We start from the raw sequence: 17,282 nt of genomic DNA, 5'->3' as shown, positions 1-17,282 counted from the left end.
AGCATGTATCTACAGGAGCAGGTTGTTGTAGTAATGTTGGCAGTAAGGGAGAGTTGGCTGTCGAGTGTCACACCCAGGTTTGTAGAGGTCTGGGTGGGGGCTACCATGGAGTTGTCAAAGGTAATAGTCAGGTCATGGGTGGGAGAGTCTTTCCCTGGAAGGAAAAGTAGTTCGGTCTTGTAAAGGAAAGGTTAATTTTCAGGTGGTGTGCAGACATCCACTGAGAGATGACAGTCAGACAGGGAGAGATTCCTGCTGCTACCTGTGTTTCAGATTGGGGAAAAGAGAGAATTAGTTGGGTGTCATCTGCGTAGCTGTGGGAGGAAAAGCAATGTGAGTGAATGACAGAATCGAGAGAGTTGGTGTACAGAGAGAAGAGGAGGGTACCCAGGACGGAACCATGAGGGACCCCAGTAGTGAGAGGACAAGGTTCTGACACAGATCCTCTCCAAGTTACCCAGTAGGTACAGTCATTGAGGTAGGATGAGAGCAGGGACAACAGCAACCCCATATTTTTTTATTCTTGTGATAGGAACAACTGGCCCACCTAGCTCCTCCTTGTTTCACATCTTTTTGAGGCGAGTGTGAACTCTGGGAAATAAAGCATGCATTGCAAATCTTCTCAGCTCATGAGTTGATAAACGAATGACTTTGGGTGGGCCACTCAGCGACAATCAGAAATCTGTCCTGGATACTTAAACGCTTTCTTTTCTCGTATTATTGTCATACATGTTGTTAATGTCTTTAATCATTATTAAAACTATTACTACATCGGTTCCACCATTTGATCTTATTTTGTCTTTTAATTATTTTACGTCTTCTGCATATTTAACCTTGTTTATATCTAAAACATATTGATCTTTTCTTACTTATCTCTTGAAAGATACACATTTGTTATTAGGGCAGAACCTGATTATATTTAATACTGGGTTAATTTTAATTAATGTGTATATCTCAAATAACTGAGAAATAGATTGATTACACTTACATTCTTTACCCAAATATTTTAAAGTTACAATCTCACAAGGCCAAGAGAAGTACAACATTTTAATTCTATCAACGCAAACACAGGCACAGAGCAAATCATGCACAAGAGAGTCGACTGATTATCTGCCTCTTCAACTAACGATGAAGCATTTTTGAAATTGTTATTTTCTTGAATCCGATTGCAGATAAAACAAATCAATGAAAGAATGTGTTAGTTGGGCTCTGATGCAGCAGCCTCACCCTGTCTGAAGTCATCACTCTGTGGTCTCCATTAATGATAGCTTGTATGTCATGAGTAATCCATATCAATACTGAAGTCCAATATTTACACAGATAGATACTGAAGAACACATTTCCTTAAGGGAGCAGTAGTATCCACCTGCAGACCACAATACAACAAACCACGCCCTCTATAAGTAACACATATCACTGGTCAGCTTCAACTGGTTAGGGTCACAGTGCCGGTCTCCACTCCTGTCATCTGAGTCGCAGTGAGACCCTTCCCCGGAGGAACAGGTCCAGTGAGCGACACACACGCAAAAGGCAAGTATACAAACACTGGCATGTAGAAAAGAAGTGTCTCGGAAAGAGTGTAAAATGTTTATTGTTCTTTTCTGAATTTCAAACGCCAAATCACTGAATTAACAAAACAAGTTATATTAAAAAATGGAAATGAAAGATATAAAGGAAGGAAGTTAGCGACACTTCAAAAATATTTAGCCATACAACTGAAAAAAAAGGGCTTTTCCTTTGTCATGAAACAATCTGCTGTAAGACCTGATCCGGACTGGGTTCAATTCTTTTTCAAATCAGTGGTTTTATTTATGAACTTGAACCTTAAAATCCTTCTTCTATTCAGTTTTTGTGCATGAATTGGCCCCAAAACTCCTCTGAACCAACAGAATAACTGACTCTTGAAGGATCACTTAAAAGGTTAAACAAGAAACATAATCTGTAAAAAAAACTATAACAGAGTCAAATACTGATCGAATAAAACCTCAGTTAAACATTAAAGCAGAAATAACTGAGAAGGTGAGTTGGTCCAGGTTCGGCTGCAGGTCAGCACCCTGCAGGCTCAAGTGGACGATGTGCAGAAGACAAGGGAAAACACGACAGTCCACACACACCTCCCCCAAAATAAGAACACAAGAGTGACAGCTCGAGTAAAGGAAGTCAACCTTTCTTTCTTCCAGTTAAACAAAAAAAACACGTATGGTACAAAGACAGAAATATTCCACCCACATTGTCTCAAAATTATAAGCGAGGAGGGATATGTTCCAAACCCCTGTGACAAACAGTTTATCCTGTTCCATACAGCAACATTCTAACAACTACCGCTCTGAGGAAGCTTTGGAAGGGAGCAAGAAAAGAGAAGAAAGGCAGATGGAGGACTGCATCATGCTCGTCCAGAGAAGCCTCAGCAACACCATGAACTGAAAAGTCAAGAATAAAGCAATAAACTGAGGGTGAGTGATTTTACATTATGGCAACAAATTGAAACTTGAGGCTTCCAATTCAATCTCTAGAAAATAATACATGGACTATAGTATAATACACGTACAGATTAACTGTGCCCGCTCAGGTGCTCGTCTTCCTTTGCCTTTATTATTTTTATAATTATTATTTTGTGCAGGAGAAAATAAAATTCTTATACGGAAGCAAACAAATAAACTAAAACAAGCCTTTTATTTACATTGAATACATGTATTTCATTGCATTATCACAACCCCACTTGTTTCTGTCCATCCTTCATCCCTCAGCTTCCCTTATTATCGCAGTTGCAGAGTTCAGACAACAGGGGGTGTGTCAGAGACTGAGGGTTGTGTTTTCTGGGGCTTGGTGTAAAACGGAAATACTGGGTTGAGCTGAGGAAGCTGTACAAATCCCTAAAATGCAGGCCTAGCCAGGAGGGTTCCAGAGTTTTTTTTAACAGCACGGATTCGGTCAATGTGGTCCCAGCCCTGAGCCGCCCCCCCCCCCCCCCCCCCACCCACCCACCACCAGATAGACAGAGTTTGCAGGGGGCCTAGAGGTTGTCCCCGGGCTGGTACTGAGGCTCAGTGGCTGTAAAGTAGTCCTCCAAGAAGGCCTGCAGGTACTCGAAGGTGGGCCGCTCCTCTGCGTCCTTCTTCCAGCACTGCAGCATCAGCTCGTGCATCGAGATGGGGCAGTCCTGAGGGCACGGCATTCTGTAGCCCCGCTCCACCTGCTCCAGCACCTCGCGGTTGTTCATCCCTTGAAAAAGAAAAGAAAAAGAGTGTGAGTAAGCATAACCAGGGGCTCCTACACTGATCCATGTGACAGCTCCATAGAGACCAAGCACTTTGACAGTGAGCGTTAACATCCCAGTGGCACCAGTCCTAACATCTTGAATCTGTAAAAGCCTTTTAACAAGACAAGTAGCTCATTTAAACTAATAGGTCCACTGAGACTAGAAGTAATAAGTTATAATTATTCAATTACATGTACTAAAGTAACTTCATGTACTTGTTTGTATAATTTGAATGTCACTTTTTCACTTACTCAAGAAGATTTGGGGAGACAAATGTATATTCTACTCTGTGGAATTCAAATACACTTACTACTTGTATCCATTTGTAGTGTTTATCCATATGGTATTAAACGCACACTCCTTTTGTGCTTTCCTTTGCAAATTTCTCTAACTATATATGTTTATGTGTATATGTATATGAGCGGTCGTCCTCCAACCAGAAGGTCTGCAGGTCGATCCCAGTCTTCCCCATCTGCCCAAGTTTCCTTGGGCAAGATGCTGAACCCCCGGAATTGCCCCTCAGAGAAAAAAATAAAATAATTGCTGCTAATAGATGCACTGTATCAATATGTGTGTGAATGGGTGAATGGCAAACTGTACTGTAAAGCACTTTGAGTGGTCATCAGGACTAGAAAAGCTCTGTATAAATACAGACCATGTACCATTCCTAGTGATCTTGGGATGTGAAAGCTGATCTGAGAACAGCTACCTCTGAGCTGACAATGTAAACTCTGTGTATACTGTCCTGCTCACACATTCAACACTAAACATCTGCAGTATGTTAGTGTGGCAGTTGACCATGCCACAGGGCTCTCACCACAGCAGCCAGAGACAAACCATCCACTCCTCAACATTTTCACTTGCTTTATTACTGAGCAAACACAAATTCCAAACAAACATAACCTTTTTCAGGTTTATTGGCTCTGCTCAGTCTCTGTGTCCACTCGTGTGTCTCTGTCCGTGACTCTTGTGTCTCAGTTCTGAGTGTCTCTTTGAGGCAGCTCAGCCACTGCCTTTTAAACCTGAGGACCAATCAGCTAACAGCTCTCCCCTGCGCTGACTGCTCTGTTGTGCAGGTGAAGGTGCTCTCCCAGCCCCCTCACCTCCACAATTAGGGGTCAAACCTAAGACTTCTCTGGCTTTCTCTCATAATCTAAATAGAAAGAAGTGAGCCATCCTGCTAAAGTTGCACTGCAGCATGTCGTTAAATCAGGACGGATGACCATGGACTCTGGCAAATGACGTCACCAATGCAAAATGGCAGCGCTCATATCCGGGATATTTTGGATTTATCTTTGTACAGTGGGAGAAAATGGAGAAGAGTCGTCCATCTTTACATAGATGATCCTCTGGGTACTTTGCATATTTTATATAAATCATAAACCAACCTTAAGCATGTGAGGGAGTAAAAACATATATGGGATGGTGCAAACCAAAGAAGTGCAGCATTAAAAATGTGTTTACTTACTGATGTGCAAATATAAAATAAACTATATCATACTTTTATGTGTTCATGATCATAGCTATGATATAATATGTAATGTATACATATGTATAATACATATATGTAATAATATAATTTGCGACTAATATTATTTTGCTAATAACTAATCATGAGGTGACGATGTTACAATACATCACAAAGTGACAGTAAATACAGAACATGTGTTCTCTTATTTGCCTGAATACCAGTATGCCCACATACAATAAAAGAAGCACAATGCCAATATTGGAGTAACAGATATCTGCTAACACATGTGTTAGCATGATGCTACTCCCTCAGCTGTCCTCCTCCCTGCAGCACAACCAGCTCCACCTGGAAAAACATGTGTTCTCTCCCTCTAAAGACACTCTCAGCCTCTCCCTCACTTTCTCTTTTTGGTTCTGTCTGAAATTGAACTTGTCCCACTACTGAGTGGCAGAGCTAATGGGTTATCTCATATTTTGGCAGGGAAAGTACTCTCTCAAACAGCAGGAACGGCCCCCTGATGTCAACTCTGGGTTTCATATGAGACGTTTGTCCTCATTAGACCACTTCACTGACATGTTCCCAGTGGTTTATGGTGAAAGCTGAGCCACACTGAGCCTCTAACTTCAGTCCCCTCACCTGGGTAAGGCACCCGGCCCTTGGTGACCTGCTCCGTGAGCAAGATGCCAAACGACCACACGTCTGACTTGATGGTGAACTTCCCGTACAGCGCAGCCTCCGGAGCGGTCCACTTGATGGGGAACTTTGCACCTGCAGGAGAGCAGTGAGACGAACAGAGCATGTCAGTAAATGTGTGTCACATGTCATCTTCTCTTGCTCGTGACAAAACATGTGATGCTCTGGTCCAGCTGGCCGTGCAGGTTTCTGTGCTGCTCTATTTGTTTGTTCTTCACTTAGAACTATCCCCTTTATTTAGGTTGTGCTGCTCAGCCTCTATTCTATCTCCTGTGACTCTAGAGCAGTGGTCACCAAAGAAAGGCAGGTATGCAAATGTATCTATTCAATGAACAATATTCACATTGATATCAATTCATATTAACAGCATCTGTTCAATGCACAATATTTATCTTCTCAGTTTAACATGTTCTGCAGCACAATGTTTTTACATATAGGCTTTGCCTTGAATTTGACTATAAATATGACTATTTCCTTGTATAAAAGTGTATGAAGTCCTGTGTACTCAAATAAATACCAGTACTAGACAGTATGAAGCCGTGCATCTTTCACTCCTGCAAATATTTCACGATAAAACCCCTTTTTTTTTTAAACAAAAGAATGGATTTGGTAAACAGAAATGCTGGAGTACTTATTTTGAAACTTATACAGAAAGTGTTGCAACCATTTATGTTTGTGACATAAATTGAACAGATAAACATTAAAACTCAGGTGAAAGATCATTTTCTCAGTTTATTCTTCTGTGAAACACGATGTTCATCTGACTATGACACAACCGTATTTCCAACACTTCCCGAACCCGTTTCAAAGTAAGAGCACTCCAGCGTTTCACTTTCTGAATCCATTCATTTGTTCTAACAGGGCTTTAATTGTTATCGCAAGAGCAGAAGAAGCACGTCTTCATACCGTAGTGTCCTAGTGTTTAGTTTAGTACATGATCTGAGTTGTATTGAAGGAAATGCAGTAGATAAAACAGCAGCTCCGCCGCCAGCAGCGGACACACTGCGCGTGTGAACAACCGACAACCGACACACAGCTGATCTGCGGAGTCCAGAGAGTTCGGGGATCGACAGTGAAGGTTTTAGAGATCAACCGGTAGATCGCGAAAGACGGGTTGGCCGACCACTGCTCTAGAGCAACTCAATAAGTCTAAAATCATTTTTACATTCAGTATGGCAATTAATATTAAACTATATGTACTTTATCTTCCCACCACTAAATAGGATGACAATGAGGCAACTTGAATATTTCCTGAAAATGTGGGCTCTGCAGGTGAGAAGAGGTGCTTTGGTATGAGTTGTGTCCACTCTGGCAAGTGGGTGACTCTAATCTACAGTCGATTAGAGTCAGCGTTTAGTAAATAGTTAAACTACTTGCCGTCACAGGCAGTTGGCCATGTGTGCACCATTGCCTGTAGCTGTGCACCTTTGTGGAGTGTGTTTCCTCTAGTTTAAGTGCTGACCATCTCCCAGTGATAACATCCTGGGTTTTATGGAGAGCGCTGGCTGATGCCACAACAATAAAGTTGAAGACTTATTACAGTTGAAGACAGGAATGTTTATATATTATGCATGTGCACTATTACATTCAATTATGTTTTTAAAATGGAGAATGTTTTTATGCTGGAAAAACCTTCCTCCATGTAAATGAGACGGTTTTTGGTTACGGATCGGACAATTTTTCGGATCAGAAGTTTCATATGAACTTAGAAAAAACCTACACTTCTCATAATAAAATAATACTTCTATAAGTTAGTGTTTTGCTCCTTTGATTCCTTGTAGAGCTGCCTGAAACGTAAAGTTATTACCATCCACAAAGACAGCAGGAACTCACAGCTACAGCTGCAGCTGTGCACATAGCTGCGAGTGGCATTCAATGCAGCTCTCTCAAACTCTCAAACTTCTCAATATTCTGTTTACCTGACACTGTGGTGGTAGCGCGGTTGCGCTACCACCACAGTGTCAGGTAAACAGAATATTGACTGAATCAATTCTACAGGTCAGGTCCCTTTCAATGTGGGGCCATGCTAGATGTATTGCCATTGTCATGCGGCTTTCATGTGGCACAACGCTCACATACCTCAACTGTTTTGTTCACCACCTTTCTTCTGTCCTCCGTATATTTAACTGGAAAGCCTAAATACTCTCATATGTGACTTAAATGATGCAGTTTGCTCCTCCAGTAGCCATGGCTTTAACCATCAACTGCTTTTACCATGCACAGTTCATGTGAACACAACTGCTTTGATTTAACTGCATCTCTGCATTGAAATTTACGTAATTACTTTAAAAAGTGAAAGCGACATTAAAACTAAATTTGAATATGTAAACTTTGCATTTAATTCGCTGCTCACATACGCTCTGAACCATGGGGGTTGATCCATTTGGATCACAAATCATTACTGGCCCATTACACAGCTAGTTGAGGTTGATCTTTGTTTAGGTTTAGAAAGTAGATCACTTTTAAAGCATGTGTTTATGTGTCCTTTATCAAGCAGGGAAGGAGAGATGTAATTGAGCTGTACCGTTTCTGCTTGACTGCAATTAAGTGGGTCGTTTGGACTTGACTGCATCTCTGCCTCTTCTACTTCAAGGCTCCTGTGAGTCCTGCACTTTGGGCCTTATCTTCTAGTGACACACCAACTGGCCCAAGCTGCACTCTGACAGCCTCTGTTCAGTTCTCTGGGGCGGTGTTTTGGAGTCAAGTGCAGAGTGCACAAGTTAATCTGTTTTTCGAATTTCTAATTTAATATAATGTGAATATGTGCACCATGTGCATATAACTCACACCAGTGGGAAAGAGTACATTTTTTTTATAATGGAAAAAATACCACACTATGGTTGTATGCCTTCGCCCACCAGTGCAATTGTCATCGTTATAAATTTGTTTGACAGATTCATTGTGACCATAACCTTTGTCCACTGAAAAAGAATCAGTTCATCTGAGTCCAAGTGACAACTGATCTTTTGAAGTTGAAGAAAATATCTTGAGATACACATTCAAGAGGCCAAAAACATGTTTTGTGAGGCCACTGAGACCCTGTCCTCTGACCACCAAAATCTAATCAGTTCATCTTTGAGTCCAAGTGAATGTTTGTGCCAAATATGATCTTAAGATATCACACAATTTGTGAGGCCACTGTGACCTTCACCTTTCACCTATGGCTACCAGAATGAAATCTGGTCATCTGTGAATTTAAGTTAATGTTTGTACCTAATTTGAAGAGATTCCGTGAAGGAATTCCAGAGATATCAAATTTACAATAATGGGACGGATGGACAACCAGAAAACCACTGGTTTATTAACAAATAAATGAATGTAGATTGTCAATGTCGGCAACTATTGATAAAGGACATTGCTAAAAATTGCTTCGCTTATCATTAATGGTTGGTTTGGATAAAATAAACCGTTCCCAAGACACAAAAAAGCTAATCCAGTCCCACTGTCAGTAGAAAAAACACAAATTTTCTTGGAAACTCCGGAGCAGCGAGACTGACTGACTGTGATTTCATTGCTATTTGCTCGTCATTTTGATTGAAGCACATTGAGACAATATTCTCTATAACCGAATGCAGTCATCATGTGAATGAATGTGAGTGTGAACATCAACAACATAATGTGTGTATGTGTGTGAGTGAGGAGTGGCTGAGCCCCACCTTGCCGAGCAGTATATTCATTGTCTTCAATGAGCCTGGCCAGGCCAAAGTCTGCGATCTTGCACACCAGATTGTCTCCCACCAGGATGTTGGCGGAGCGCAGGTCTCGGTGGATGTAGTTCATCCTCTCAATGTAGGCCATGCCTGCTGCCACCTGCAGCACAGTGAGCACACTGCATCAACGCTCGAACACAGCTCCCCTGACATTGCTTCTTCTGAATGGTTGTGATTTGCTTCAGGATACTTGGATACATATGGAGCGAGGCCTATCTAAATCCTTGTGATTGCATGTAACTTTCATTTAATTCATTACAACTATTCATATGATTTGGCAGGAAGTGAAAACACAACTTCCAGGCAGGTTAATAAAAAGGATTTTGGATTGATTCTGCAGAAAGGCAGTTTGTTTAGGATCCCACTGTGAATGGAGCACAGCATTGTAGCTCATATTCTGACAGTTTTCATTTAACTTTCATGCTGTTTCACCTGCAGAAGACAAAAGACCTGGTCTGGCTCAGGAGGCTTAAACTCTTAAGGTGTCCTTTTACAGATGACTTATTACCTGCTAGAAATCTGGGTCAAAACAGGATGAACTGCTGTGGACTGAACCTATTAGTTATGAAGAAATGAGTGTGTGTGTTTCTACAAAGTAAATAACAAGCATGTACAGAAAAACTACAATGAACTAAGTTAAAAATGGGGAGATTTGTACTAAAATACATAGGAAATATAAAAAGAGGGAAGTGGAAACACAGTCAATTAACTAACAAGTCTGTTTCAAGTGAAGGCTCTGCAGTTACGGTTCGCTAAGGAAGTAGTATCTGAAGTCTTCAGTTGTTTTCCAGAAACCAATGATGAGAAATAAGTCCTCTATTCTGGTTACTAAATGTAACACAAACACACAAGAGTTTACAGATAAAACATGGAAGGTCTATGTCGAGGGTTTACCTGGGCCGCCATGTCCACCAGGTTTGGCAGCTTCAACCCTCGTCCTTCTCCGTCCTTCATGAACTCCAGCAGGCTTCCTTCAGAGGACATAAACACATGACAGTTCATGTATTCATATACACACTGAGGACACATCTTCCTGCTGTGTCCTACATCCATCAACAAATCAGCGGTGCCCCCACCCTTCTACAGGAACTGTTTGTAAAGCTGAACATTTCAGAGACAGGAGGTTTGTAATTTGCCGGTTCACCTCCACTTTCTGTCCTAAACAGTGATGACAGAGGATAAATACAGGATGACTGAATACTTTAACACTGAGAACATTTCCCTCTGCTTGTTCCTTTTTGAAAACACATTCTCCAAGTTAACAGAGTGACCTCGATGTGGCAGCCTCTTCATACAACAGACATCAATGCACATCAAAGTTTTCAATATTGTGCTCTTTGCTGTTTCATGTGACTCTTTGTTGTGGGGTTTCTAACGTCCAGGCTTTTGCAGTATTGTTTTGAAGGCTTTAATCATCCTCAGTCTCTTTGAAACAAGAGTTTTCCATATCAGATCAGTTACAATTATCATGACAGGAGTAGAACAAAAACACATAAATGAAATACACTTTAAAGAGCCTGCACACATGCATGTGCACAGTGCCATAGGCTAAGCTCACAAACAAATTGCTTTAGATTTAGATTTTCACATGACACGGTGTTATTATAAAAAATGTTTCCTCCGGTCAAACAATGCAAAGGGTTGAGAATTGATGTGGCCTCCTGCAGCTACCAGGACTGTGCATTGATGGTCCCCAGAGGATTATTTCAAATTATTGAACGGACCCCTGGTGACCTTTCTCGTGTATCAAAATCAGCCTCTTCAAGTCTAATAGCAGATATCAATTCCTGCTAAATTCGCAGAGGTTACACATGCCTCCATGATCACCCCATAATGATCAATACTTTTCTTAAAAGAGTAAAATCTTTCTTCATAGCTTCGCACATTCATTCTTGAATTCGCTCCCTCTTGACCCCTCTCTATCTCTAACTGTCGCCCTGACACATGAGAATGATACATATTATGATATTACAATTTCAGTTTCCATTTTTTCTACAAATGTCAATAAATGCTGCTGAATTTATTTTCTATTGCCTGAGATATCGCATAAAGAGAGTCAATGAAAATATATAGGTTAGGAAGGGTCTTTCCAGCTCACCAGTCCCCTGGCTAACAAAGTGCAGAAGGTCACCATGATGCCCTTAAATGCTTAGAGGCACATACTGTGGTGTAACACTACATAAAGAGAGTTTATTGAAAACTGACTGACAAACTGACAATCTAACATTTGATCTGTTAAGTCTGTGTACTACCTTGAATTGTACAACAGCATGCCGTTGACAAATAGATGATTTGATTTGATTTTAAGCCAAACTGGATTTGGGATTTGTTCAATTAAGTTCTTGTCCTTTACGTCTGAGGTTGATCTATAACTTGGGTTTTGTTTTCACGAGACTCTCTAAAAAAAAATCTGTTTGGTTAAACAGAGGAAAATGCCATGTTAACGAGTGGTGTATTTACATCTATGCAGATATTTGTATGTATGTTCATTTACCTTTGCCCATGTATTCTGTGACAATGTAAATGGGCTCCTCAGACACCACGGCGTAGAGCTGCACCAGCTTGTCATGCCGGAGTTTCTTCATGATCTGAGCCTCCTCCAGGAAGGACTCTGGAGACATGGTGCCAGGCTTTAGAGTCTTCACCGCCACCTTAGTGGTGCCGTTCCATGTTCCTGGCACACGCAAAGACACACACACACATAAGTACACAGCAAACATTGATTCATATTCAAATCAAGACCTCTGAGAGGCAACTCTAGTCCAAAACAAAGGGAACAGATCTTTTAAATTACTATGAGTTGAACATGCAACACTGAATGAGATCAGGAGACAGTATGAGAATCAGTCCATCTTTGATTCTAATACACAGAGGTTGTGCTGAAGGATAATTAAATGGGTTCCAGATTTAGAGTGGACCTTGATTTGAAATGGCTTTTAAAAGCAGGGAGAGCTCCAGCAGGGTTTTGAGAGACACAATACTCCAACACAGGAGCAGATAATCCTTTGTAGGATGATTAACTAAAGCAAGCCAGTAAGCTCCTCATTGCTTGTATGGCAGCTACAGTAACACAGGATGGCTGTGCCACCAATGTGGCACTGTACACTGCCTCTAGCTCCTGTGTCAGAGTATGCATGATAAGATATGGATCACTGTATTCTCTTCAATGGAGTAGTACTCCCTTTATCTCATTCTGTGACACTAAGGGATGCAGGGATGTTAGTAGTGACCAAAATAGTAGACCATCAATGAACATGTTGTCTCCATGTGTTTGGTGGGTTAGGGGGTTAAGGGGTTAATGTACGAGTAAGCTCATCAATCAGAGTGGGCTTCTTTAGTGAAGCAGCTGTGCAGATATTTTGGCTGATGATCACCTGCTGGGTTAAGATCCCAGAGGCTGAGTGTCATCTGGGAGAGGACTGACTGTGCCCCGGTATCTGTCCAGCTGGAACATGGTAACAGTGCACACTCTTGTGTTCTGCAGTATGGAAGTCTAACAATATTAAAAACACAAGTTATGTAATAAATATTGAATATATATAAAGTAAATCAACTGATGAATTGTAATGGTATTGATTGCTTTGTTACAACTTGACTGATCAATATGAAACATCATTTGATCATTCTCCTAGTGAAACTGTTTTGTTTGATTTTATTATAGATGTTTCTATTTCAAAATGTCACCACAAGCCTTGCTGAGAAGGACCATTGGGTTGTATCTGTGTCTCACAAATATCATTGTCAGGCAATGATGCAAGTCAAGTTACTGCTTTATAGTAAATAACTTTACAGTTACAAGTGTGAAGTTTGACAGGAAACATCGAAGCAAGTCTTTAGTGAACATAGAAAGAGAAACAAAAGCTCTCTGAGGGGTTATTCCTCTCACAGGAGCACTTTCATCAAAATAATAATGATTTATTTCAATACTTTTGGTTCTTGTTTTCTCCTCAAATTAGGGCTCAAAATGTGTGATTCATTAAAATACAATTTCTAAAGTGTTTCTGGTTAATTTACACTCAATCTGTTTGCTTTTAGGGTATAAAATCCGTTTCTGGTTTATCCATTTGATTTCTTTGATACTATTTATGCACAATTATACATTTATCTAATATTGAAAATTTTAGAGTGCCATACTGCAGAGCATATTCAGTGAATTACTGGAAAAATCAGCAAGGTAGAAAACCATGAACTGGAGCTGTTTACGTTTTAAATCCTGTGGGAATGTTGCAGAGCTATAACACAACATTTGCTTTCATCCCCAATTAGTTAACAAAATTGCTAATTGTTTCTTGGTGCCCTTAAGAAAACATAAAAAGGATGAATAAAAATCTTCACATTTATTTCCAGGGAGGCTCACCGTGAGAGTTAAAAAAAGAAGAGTACTTTTTCTCATTAAGGAGTTTCTTACCATAAAACACATCAGCAAAACATCCTGTTCCCAGCTTTACTTCCAATTCAAGTGTGTTTCTGCTGATCTCCCAGGAATCGTGATTCAAGCCCACAGTGTCAGGGACGTAGTTCACACACACGCCCGTTAAATTAAAGCACAAACCATCCGCACTCTCTACAGGGGGAGGGAAGGCAAGGCACACAGGGTTAACTAATGGGGAACATGCAGTAAGGGACATGGAAGGAAGCCATCTTTAAACTGTGAGAGCAGAGACTCCAGACACACTGCCTGCTTTTTCCAGATGATTCTGAGTGGAAGGGGTCAGAAACCTGAGGTTTTTCCCTGGCAACATCCCCAAACTAAGAATTATCAAAATGTCTTAGCCTATTTTCTCATTTGATCCCCTCCCAGGCTAAAGTATGTTCTTGTGCTTTGGAGCCCGTCTGGTGTCTCTGCTTGTACAGTGTGGCCCTTTCCTTGTGACCCCGTCTCCTGAAGGCGACCGGATCCGTACCCATCCAGACCTCCCCAAACTGCCCATTCCCAAGACGCTTGATTAGCTGCAGTGACTCCCGTGGGATCTCCCACACGTCTTTGGTTTTGACGGACAGGTCCGCGAGGCGGGGCATCCCTTTGTGGCAGGGAACCACCAAGCGACAGCAGAGCCCAGCAGCTCGGTCTGCACACACCGCCCAGCGAAGCACAAACAAGCGCATAGAGAAAGGTGTAAAGAGAGTTAGCATCAAAGCAAAATCTAGAAACAAAGATGACCAGTGGTGGAGTAATCATAAAAATCCCTTCCTGCCTTTCTGCTTCCTGGATGGCACACAGGCTGCTTTCAGGCCAGATGATCCAGCAGTAATCTAATGTGCTTTCCCATCAAACCAACCAGAGAGTTGCCTGGCAGCACAGGTTTAATGCTACTACTCATTTATCTGCAGAAGCCAAAGGTTCTTTCACAGTCCCAGAAAAATCTGCAGACTAAAACACGGTGTGGAGTTCTGTGAAATGAAGGATCTTGTGTTTGTGGAGCTTGACCCTTCCTAATGTCACACCCTTACATTCATGTCACAGAGCTAAGTATCTGTTATCCCAATACTAAGCCGAGCACAGCAGGCTTTTGAACAACTCTTCCCTGTTCTGGAGGCATTTCTACAAACACTTGAAAAAATACTTCATCTGTAGCAAGTCTCAATTTAGGAATATTTCTTAATCCAGACAAAATGATTTTTTTAAATAAATGAAAAAATCTGTTATTTTTGTTACAAATATTGGATGAACTTGTATATTCATAGCCCCCAGAGGATTAATTTTCATTACTTGAGCCCCTGATTTTTCATCTATAGCCACCATGAAGCTCTAGGCTCTTAAAGAGTGTTTAAATCTGCCTCCCTAACATTATGGAGCTCCAGCAGTCAATAAAACACTGACACCATGGTCATTCTGACTGTCAGATGTGAGTAATCACCACCAACATGTGTTTTTCCCTAATGTTAATTATTTTAGAGACAAATTATAATAACTTGTTATTTTAGGCCCAATATTCTCCACTTGATGTTGACTTGTTATGGTGGCCCAATGTAGCTGAATGACAAAACAGCAAGTATGGGTGCAGGTCATAGTAAAAGTAAAGGCTCTATGTTATGGCTCACTTTGGCTAATGGCATCTACAGCTCACATACACTTTACGATAATGGGGGTAATTCATAAGACATAGCTGCAGACCTCGCTCACTCATCGGGACATTTACATGTACAGTTGTCACAGTGGTTAAACATAAAGATAAAGTGCAGGGACTTTATGCACCATGAGAGGCATTAGTAGCCGTGCGTGTTTGGGCGGATGAGTGGTGCTCCAGCTGCTCTTTCCTGCGTAAGGTTGTCACATTAACTGATGACACCATGTTGTTGTGTCATGAAATCAAGCATCTCTTGCGTTGGCTGCAGAGGAAGTGCTCGTGTTTGCCAGCCATTGATTAAACCAGTGAATTAGGGCAGACTTTCCACTGATGCATCCATACTGATATCTAGATGAGCTGATATCTGGTTGTTGTAGTGAGGGGCTGTGGGAGGAGGTTCCCCAGGGTGTTTGCATTGGGCAGTAAAGATGAGATAAAGGCCCGTGTTCAACATTCAACTCGGCCATTAAAGCCCATCTGGCCTGCCTGCTGCACTCCGCTCAGACATCAATACAGTTCTGTGTTCACAGAGCCTGTCAATATGTGGACCCCTGCCATGTAGTAGTTAAAAACAAAATAGACACCGATCCAACCTGTGAACAATGGATGATTGGACCGAAAGCAACACACTGACTACAAACATCCTCATCAGGGTTGTCACACAAACAAAAACTTATATCAGTACAACTTTAAAAGTGCTATTATTGACTATTATCGAATTATTAACGACAACATGTTAGGACTTTTAAAATTATTGGGATAAAACCATTTAACTTTCTATATGTAAGATGTTAAAAGTGTCAATATCTTCTAAGAAAATAACTACAAATTAAAATGCTAAATGAATGACAAAAATTAAAAACCAGACAAAACCAATATGTACTTTTTACATAGTGAGGCACAATGACTGGATGGCTTACCACTTACTACAAAATCTATAAACTGCTTTTTCATGTCTAACTTTTCATCATTTGTTTTCCTAATGGAAATGGGGTCTTAAAGTCAGAGATATCTATCTTAACTTTACTAGAATTCACCAACATAAATCACTCAATAGCTAAGGCAGCAGCAGCTAAACCGAGAAAGGTCTGTGTTTTAGGGTGACTTTTTTCAGCTTCCATAAAGTCTCTTCAAATGTGTTTGCATTCAAACTTGCAGGTAAATAGTTCTATACTAAGTTTTCTGACGTCTTAATGTACATGTGAAGATTATTCTACAGTACACGAGGCCAGATGTCCCACTTAGCTCTTTAAAGACATGGCAGATCGAAGAAAGCAGAAAGCCATAAAAGCATAAGCCCTGAAAAGAGGCAAGGTTATTTGCAAAGGTGTGGTGTTCTCTCAGTATGTCCCCTGGAGAGGTGATAAAATGTATAAGGACAGTTAATGTTCCATGACACAAACACATACAGAAAATCCATAATGTTGATTTTAGGGCTGAAACATTGAAATGTCAATGTGCCAATTAGAGCATAACGGCAATAATATCCCTTTCACAGAGAGGGAGAGTGATAAAACAGAACAGACGTAAGAGGACAAAGCACATATGCTCAGACATACGTCATCATAGCAAGCAGACAGAGACACAAATAAGAACAGATTCGAGAAGTGCAAGAGTAAAACTAAAACAAAAATCGCTGTCTCATCCTGTAAATCGGATTAACAAATATGTGTGTCAGCAGCACAGATGCAGCGGCCTGCTGTCGAAAGAGCACGCGGTTCAGAAGGAACACGCTTAGTACACACATCTGGATGAGCTCACAGTGACGCAAGCTTAAACTCAGACACACTAACTCCCTCTGCCTTCCCACACTCACTAGAACATTGTGTTTCTTTTTGGCTGCATTAAAAATGACTGCGATTCTAAATAACTCAATGTAAACGCAATGAAGGCGGCGAAAGCCAATAATCCAACATAGTAACTTTCTTTTCTTCCCAGTTATAAATGGCACCTTTTAATTCTGAATGTGAAATGTGCTGGCAGACTAAATGCAATTATATAATGGAACAGTGTCTGCTTAATGCATTCTGGATCGATGAAGGAAATGGACACCGGGCAGACTTTAACGTTGCTATTTGGGC

At 40.9% G+C, this 17,282-nt stretch overlaps 1 protein-coding gene across 5 annotated transcripts in view; it reads right to left on the bottom strand.

The window, feature by feature from the left end:
• Nucleotides 1-1,564: 1,564 nt before the first annotated feature.
• The window catches only part of fynb (FYN proto-oncogene, Src family tyrosine kinase b), a 70,177-nt gene continuing 54,459 nt past the window's right edge, over nucleotides 1,565-17,282 (bottom strand). For 3 of the 5 annotated variants that reach the window (XM_034580431.1, XM_034580429.1, XM_034580430.1), the window contains 6 exons: nucleotides 14,038-14,202; nucleotides 11,628-11,807; nucleotides 10,028-10,104; nucleotides 9,080-9,233; nucleotides 5,367-5,498; nucleotides 1,565-3,222 (listed from right to left, as the gene is read on the bottom strand). In XM_034580431.1, the coding sequence (XP_034436322.1) occupies nucleotides 3,014-3,222; nucleotides 5,367-5,498; nucleotides 9,080-9,233; nucleotides 10,028-10,104; nucleotides 11,628-11,807; nucleotides 14,038-14,202 (917 nt within the window). In that variant the 3' untranslated portion in view covers nucleotides 1,565-3,013. Of the gene's footprint in view, nucleotides 3,223-5,366; nucleotides 5,499-9,079; nucleotides 9,234-10,027; nucleotides 10,105-11,627; nucleotides 11,808-13,541; nucleotides 13,698-14,037; nucleotides 14,203-17,282 lie in introns of all 5 variants that reach the window. The other 2 variants (XM_034580432.1, XM_034580433.1) reach the window with 2 other exon arrangements.

This window comes from Hippoglossus hippoglossus, chromosome 24, assembly GCF_009819705.1.
Source record: "Hippoglossus hippoglossus isolate fHipHip1 chromosome 24, fHipHip1.pri, whole genome shotgun sequence".
Taxonomy (NCBI): Eukaryota; Metazoa; Chordata; class Actinopteri; order Pleuronectiformes; family Pleuronectidae; genus Hippoglossus; species Hippoglossus hippoglossus.
Note: the sequence above shows the minus strand (reverse complement) of the source record. Positions and strands in the feature narration are given on the sequence as shown.